Here is a 7,565-nt window from a genome sequence, read left to right as displayed (position 1 = left end):
AGTGCCTCGAGTTCATAATCTTCCTCCATTAGGTTTACGTGGTCACTAACCTGCCTTCCTTTCTGCAGAGGTTCGCCCTAGCCGCCGATACTCCAATCCTCTAGCCACTGTCTGTGATTATTTAGATCTTTTTTTTTTATTCTATGGTCTTTTACAAATAAAAGAGGGAAGTAAACTGCCTGGTTGCAACCTATTGCAACTCCAATCAGAACATAGATTTATTCTTTTACTTAAATAAATGATCAAAACCTTGTATTCTGCCAATAAATAAGAGATATATGTGCTTTTCTAGATCAGTACTCCTGCCTGCCTAATAAACGTGTCCATAGGCACTAGCAGCAACAACAAACACTGGAAAGTTCTTCAAGGTTTACACATAACAGTTCACACCTAGACGGCTGATTCTCTGTCCAGCTAAAGAGATATTTCTTTACAAACAATCTCCTCATGCAGGATTTCTCTACAACAGACTGCCTTGATTTAAAATGATTGGGCTCCGTTTTGTTAAATGCAAATAAATAAAAGAAATCATCCCATTGAGTTTGCTGAAAGGCTGAAGTAAAGTCTGGCGGGACGGGAGAGAAAGTAAGAGGGTTGAAAGATCAACAGATGGTGGATTATTCAAAGCGAAGCTAAGCCTGAGAGAAGGAGCTCTGAATGCGCCCACGGCTGACCACAGATATAGCCGGGTCATTTTGATGCCCGTCGCTTCAGCTATGACACATACGCAGGATCGTTTGCATGTTACAAATAATCAAACCTCAAAGACTGGAGCGGGAAGGGATCTGAAACGCGATGAAACACACACACAGCACTGATCTGTTGGAAACAGAAACTGTTTCCTGTGAATTTTTTCCTCCTTCTGCTGCAACATATGTCATTTAGTTATTAGTTATGGAGTTATTTGTGAATAAGTTGATGGTAATAAAAAACAATTGAATGTAAAAGGCTGACAAAGTAAACAAAAATTCAAACGGGAGCTCTGCATCTGCCAAACAAGCTGTGAGAAAAGAAATTAAATGAAAGCTCCTATAACCTGCTTTGCAAACAGAAACCCTTTTCACTGAAATGAGACTAATCACTGGCAGTGTGTCACTTTTAAAGTTGCTGGCATGATGCTTTTCATTGTTGTTCTCCGTCGGCAGCATGGCAACCAGGAGAGACCTGCAGGAGACGGTGAGGGGAGCTACCCCCAGTTTCTGTCTCTTTAGGATCTTTAAAATATTCATTTAAGTTAATATTGATTCAGTGAAATAAAAAGACGTCTATAACTTATTCTTAACGAACCCAAATTCTTCAAACTGTCTACTTATCCTTTTTTTAGCATTTGACTCAATGACTGAGGTTTAATGACTACAATCAGAGTATTATTTGGTATTTAAATTCTTTCCTAAAGCCTAAAAGTGGAAAGGACAACGAGAACTAGATTATTTTGCCCTAAAAGGAAGAAACACAGAACAAAAACAAAGTGTTCTTTTAAGTTTGCAACTCTGTTTTGTAAATGAGTTACAACCTCAAATTCCTGAGCTAAAACAGCAAGTATTCATCTTGATACAATTCTTGCTGATTAAAAAATGTCTTTGGATAAAAAAGGAGAAGGTTGGGGATTTCAAGATCTAAAACAATGTAAGAGATATCTTGAAAAAAGAATAAAAAACTGCAATTTTTGAAAGCCCAGCCATATCTGTGTGACATTCTGATGAATTAGGATTATATAATCTCTATTATTGCAGTTGCTTTTGCAGGTTCATTTCAATAACACATATCTATCAATTGTTTTTACTCCTACGTGTAAAAGATGTCACTCTTCTTCTAATGTATACCATTTATAACCCGATAAAACGAGCTGTTTTTAATTGAGAAAACGCACAGCAGCTGCTTTTATCTTACGCCTGTGCTTCTGTGTTCACACTCAGGTAGGAGGGATGTGGCACGATGGGAGCATCTGAGAGAAGGCGACAGAGATAAGGAAGCTGAAAACACGCCACTACAGCTAGTTTCAATTCCTCCTCGCCACCACAGAAACACGCTTTAAGAACCTTTTAACGTCACCCATGCTGTAGTATCGTCTATAAGAGTCGATAAAACTAATTACTAAATTATGTAGGAGTTATGCAAATGCTAAATGGTTGAGACTTATTTTCTCCTAGACCAACTTTGTTAATCCTGTTTTTTGCTCATCATTATAAAATAAAAGCATGATTGCCCAAACCTCTTTATAGGAGGACATGATCCTCTCGATTGCATCGGCTCCAGAGGCCAAAAGGTTGCGGGCGGTGGTGAATGCCTCCGTTCTCTCGCTCACCATCATGTGCGCCTGTCCGGATGCTGTTTCTGCAGACAGATAAAGCCATAATGGTGAGTTTTCCCCTTAAATGATGTTTAAAGGGGAAGAAGGTAGCTAGTTCTCACCGTTGTCGGCGAAGCCGGTGGCGGTGATGATGGGCACGGCCACCATGACGAGCCCGCTGCCGCTCCAAACGTACTTCATGAGGAACTGCTCGATCATGATGTACCAGAGACGCTTGGAGAGGATGAGGTTCATCTGATCGGCCAGAGCTTGGTAGCACTTCTGGAGCTGACACATCTCCACCTGCAGGACCAATCCATCATGGCGGAGAAGAGGGATTCAGCACATACGTTTTGTCCGATCTAAAACACCTCACCACTTCAAAGTAGTACTGTGGAAGGTAGCTTAATAATAATGTACTTACAAACCTTACATCCATTTTATTTTTTATTTGGAGTTATAATCTACTCTGTTCAGTTTTTAGTCTTATTTTACAAACAAATAACTTTTGCTCCAACTCCAGGCTTTTCGCAGTCTGTCTCTGCAAAGCAGCTCCAGGACATTTAATCTGGATAGAAGTTGTCTTTGAGCCCAGATTTTTCCAAGTGTTGCCAAATATTCTTCACCGGATTTAGCTCTGGGCTTTGACTAGGCCACTTTAACCCATAAGTTAAGGGGTAAGCCAGGGGTCTGCAATCTATACAATGCAAAGAGCCCTTATCACTTCATTCCAGCTTATAAAATGATTTAGAACGATTTTTTACCAAAAGAAACCTACATTTTATAAAGATCCATGACAAGAGATTTTTCATTTTTAAACAAACATTATGCAGTATCATCTATAGGTTCTAAAATAAAGGGGAAAAATGCAAAAAAAAAAGGGAATAAACACACTTAACGGGTTGCTGATAATCAGCATAAGAAAAAAAAGATGTCCCCCTTAAAAAAGATAAAAGTAAAATTTCTAATGTTATCAATTACAGTCTATTTTGAGAATTTAAAACAATATTTAACTTCAGCTTAGCTAATAAAACTCAACTTGAGCTTCCACAAGCTTTTTTTTTTTCCTTTCACAGCCAACCTTTCACACATATCTAGAAAAAGTTTAGATTTTTTTTTTTTAAATCATGTTGAAAAAACAACCTTTTTCCAGCTTAAAAAACATATCTTTGTCATCTGTTCAATGCAACCAGAAAAGAGAAAATGCATCTATTGTAAAAATGAACCGACTCTTCATCATTTTTAGCCAAAGTGATAAAGTGTAGTGTCTAAGGAGCCGTAGGTTGGCCTAAACTATTCCATAGCAGGGTTGGATTCTAGAAGTTGAACCTTTATCTTATCTCAGGCCTTTTCATCATCCAGCTGTATTTTTTCTCCTTGTGGTATGTTGCATTTAACTCTGCACTCTGTACTTGCTGATAAAAAGCACCCCATCACAGCATGATGCATCCACCACCATGCAAGGATGGTGCACACTCATAAGACTCATTTGAAATACTCAGATGAATGCAGCATTTAAAAGGGATTTATGTGATAAAGCTGTATAAAGCCTTTATAAATTACCTTGTGTCCTCTGTAAAAAGCTATTTCCTCTGCATTAGCAATGATCCTGGAGTGCACATAGCGCAGGTAACCCTTTCTGTGTGCCTCCTCTGCCACCAGTTTGCCAAACTTAGGGGAGCATGCACGCAGGACCTTGGCCGTGGCAAAGACCACCAGGCCAGCCAGCAGGGTGGGCCCGCTGGCGCTGGCTCCCCTCGCCCTGGCGGTTTGAATCAACGTGTAGGAGGTCAGCACCACATCCAGGATCGGTTTGGTGAGGTTGGAGTAGAGATGAGCCACAGATTGGGAGAACATCATCACATCCTCGGTGAGAGACTGATCCGGGTTGGCGAGCCTCCCGTCCATGTTGCTGACTCTGTAATAGGTCTGATCGGTGAAGTAGGTCCGGTAAGCGTGCTTGACCAGCCGGGTGCGGAAGGCCAGAGCCAGCTTGCACTCCAGGTACCGGATGGCGCTGTTGACGAACGTGGCCGGGATGGCGATGAGGAGCCATTTCATCAGCTGCATGATGAAGTGCCGAGGCTTTTTCTCCACGATCGTCTTCACTATCTTCCCATCCAGGCTTGCCACGTAAATAGACAGAAATGTCCTGGAGATCAGCGCCACGGAGTGCAAACACAGCAATCCTAGCTCTTTAGATACAAGCTTGGGGAAGAGGATTTTAGCAAGTTCCAGGATCTGCTTAAAAAACTCCGCATTGACTCCTGGGGATGCTTTCCTGTCACCAGCAGAGTCTATCTGAGCTTTCCCCGGACATGCTGAGCCGTTCTCCGGCTGGGAGGCTAATAACCGGTCGCTTTTGGGCTTCTTGTTTCCGCAGAGCTGCTTCCAGATGATGGGGTAGAGCGTCCTAACGCCGTAAGCGGCGGCCGCCAGGATCAGCGCTCTCTTCGCCGCAGCCGTTCGGTCCCATTTCGCCGCCGCTTCGAGGATCTTGGACATCTTTTTAAACGTTTGCCGTCCGCGCGACACCCATCCCCCGAAAAAAAAAGAAAAAGAAAAAAACACGGATTCAACTCGCCGTAGTTAAAGGCGGAGAGGTCGGCTTTGGTTGTTCCGTGAAGATGTGAGGAGAGGAACCGTTACATTCTGCTGCTTTCCCACCTGCGACAAGTGCGACGATGGAGGCTAAATATCCATTTCCGGGTACTGCTGCCAAAATTAAACATCTTCTAGACGTTTTATTCTGAAAAGCAGAATGATTTCCGGTGACATCACTACTTTGCTGTGGCCATCTTTTCCGATTGGTCGCACCCCCCCTACAGAACACTGCAGCGCTAATTTGATTGGTTCATCTGCTTCCGGAAATAAAACCCAAGCTCCTGGTTATTTTTTTTATTTTATTTTTTTTTTGTATAAACTTTATTAGAAAATGCTTTATAGTACAGAAAGAGGTACAAATTCAAGGGGTTTTAGCAAAAAGTAATAAATTAATGAATAAATAAACAAAAAGTTACTGAATAAAAGTAGATATATTAAATTTAAAAATTTGTTATAACAACTAGTCATGATATATTTTTATAGTTAATTTAACTTAAGATATAAACTGTCTTAAAAGTGTTTTTAATCATGTATGTTTTCTAGATAAAAAAAATAAATAAAACAATATTGTTTAATAACCAGGAGCTGGTCTACATTGTCCACTTCCAATAACAAAAAGGCTGTTAAAACTTTATCTTTATACTCTAAATTTAAAGTATTTACATAATCCCTTTACAAAGCACTTCTTTAAATATTTACAAATAAGAAACTTTATTTTTGTAGCTCAAAGGAATTCTTTAGACATGCCAGTACTAAACAGGTTAGAGACAGAAATGGTAAAAGACTGCTATGCAAGAGGTTTAATGTGGCACCTATACAGAATTATAGCATCAGAATCAAAAGAATCGGCAGTTAATAAATTAAAAGCCTGTCTTCTAAGACAGATCTTAGAAGAAGATCTATGTGAGAGTGATTGGACAGAGGCATGTAAGGAAGCTCAGACACAAACAATAAGTGTACGACTGAAATTATTGCAATATAAATGGTTGATGCGGACTTACATAACTCCAGCTATTCTACACAAGTATAATAAAACTTCCTGATACCTGCACAAAATGCAACACATTCAAAGGTGATTTTTATCATTGCATATGAGAGTGTGAACATATAATGTTTTTCTGGAAAGGGGTGAGGGATATAATCAATAAAATGACAAGTATTAATCTACCATTATCAGCAAACACAGTTGTTTTGCACTTATATCCTCCTGAAATGCCTTTGAGAAGAAGGAATTAATTTTCCTTGACATGTGTTTCTTATAAGCCAAGCGTCTTATAGCTTCGTTTTGTAAAAAGTCCAAGCACCGCATGTAAATGACTGCCCGAAAGAAATGGTAACTAACATGGCCATGGAAAAAATGACTTATATAGTGAATAGTAAATGTAACACATTTGAGGAGATATGGTATCCATTCTTATCCTTTCTGGAAGAGTACGGAGGTATTTTGATGTCAAGTGTATGCTTAGAAGCATTTTATTCTTAATTTTATTATTTATAGTTTGGTTCTTTCTGTTTTAGTGCTGTAATTTTAATTTGGTATATGTTTGGATGTGTTTTTATATACTGTGCTTTGTTCAGTGTGTGTTAATAAGAATGTTAAAATTGAATAAAAAATATTTGGGCAAAAAAAAAAAAAAAGAAAAACGTTAATAACATTCCTATACACATTTAGTTCATATGGAAGAGGATTAGGGCCACTGAAAAAATAAAAAGGGTTAACTGATTTTTTAATTTTATTTCAGTATAATATGAGATTGAAGTCAGTATCTGAGAAAAACGTCTTAATTCTCAGAAAAGTCAGAATTCCGAGAAAAACGTCTGAATTCTGATAAAAAAAGTCAGAATACTGAGATTAAAGTCAGAATTCTGAGAAAAAAATTCATAGGGCTGAGATTAAAGTCAGAATTCTAAGAAAAAAGTCAGAATCTTGAGGAAAGGTCAGAATTATGAGATTAAAGTCACAATTCTGAGAAAAACGTCGTGAATTATTTTTTCCCATATTAAACTGAATTAAATAATAATAAAAAAAAACAGATAACTTATTTTCTATTTTTATTTTTTCAATGCCCCTAATCCTCTTCCATAATTCTTGACCCAAGTTTTTTGTTGTTGTTGTTTTTTTCCCCCTCTATAACCAATGTATTATCTGTAAACAAATCCCCACTAACCCATGTTGGCTACCTAATTAATGCAAACCTGTATTTCTGTTGCTAATAATTTATGTATTATTAAGACAGGTAGGTTATTAAAAGCCATATCATTTTAATGAAGTGTCTTTTTAATTATTTCGACTGGTTATTTCCTAATTAAAACACAAACAACGTTTATTGGTCTACTGCTAGTGTAACCTAACACCGGAAGTGGGTCAGAATAATATGGATGGATGACATAGCTATAACCATAGATATCTATGGCTATAACAGCCTTGGTTTCTTTCAAATTCAAGTTAAAGTTTATATACCTTGAACTGTTTCAACAAATCCCGACTCTAATTTAATTCTTCACCAATAAGTTTTATTAATAATAAGAAAATACTGCCGTTAAAAAAATGTAAAAGACAAATAATTTAAAGTAAATTCGCCCATTTCCAACCAATAAAAACAAAGGAGCTTCCTGACCTAGCGGCGCGTGCGATATGTGCAGCCTTCGCCTCGCGACCCACCGTTGACAA

The 7,565-nt window shown here is 38.3% G+C and overlaps 1 protein-coding gene across 1 annotated transcript in view; it reads right to left on the bottom strand.

Moving 5' to 3' along the window:
- Positions 1–4,795, bottom strand: part of LOC107099036 (ATP-binding cassette sub-family D member 2-like) — an 18,208-nt gene extending 13,413 nt beyond the window's left edge. Inside the window, exons 1-3 of the mRNA XM_015396971.1 lie at positions 3,854–4,795; positions 2,413–2,593; positions 2,213–2,334 (exon numbers count right to left, since the gene is read on the bottom strand). Of these exons, the coding sequence (XP_015252457.1) occupies positions 2,213–2,334; positions 2,413–2,593; positions 3,854–4,795 (1,245 nt within the window). The remainder of the gene's footprint in view (positions 1–2,212; positions 2,335–2,412; positions 2,594–3,853) is intronic.
- Between the last annotated feature and the right edge of the window lie 2,770 nt (positions 4,796–7,565).

Source organism: Cyprinodon variegatus, unplaced genomic scaffold (genome assembly GCF_000732505.1).
Source record: "Cyprinodon variegatus isolate N-32 unplaced genomic scaffold, C_variegatus-1.0 Scaffold28, whole genome shotgun sequence".
Classification (NCBI taxonomy): Eukaryota; Metazoa; Chordata; class Actinopteri; order Cyprinodontiformes; family Cyprinodontidae; genus Cyprinodon; species Cyprinodon variegatus.
Note: the sequence above shows the minus strand (reverse complement) of the source record. Positions and strands in the feature narration are given on the sequence as shown.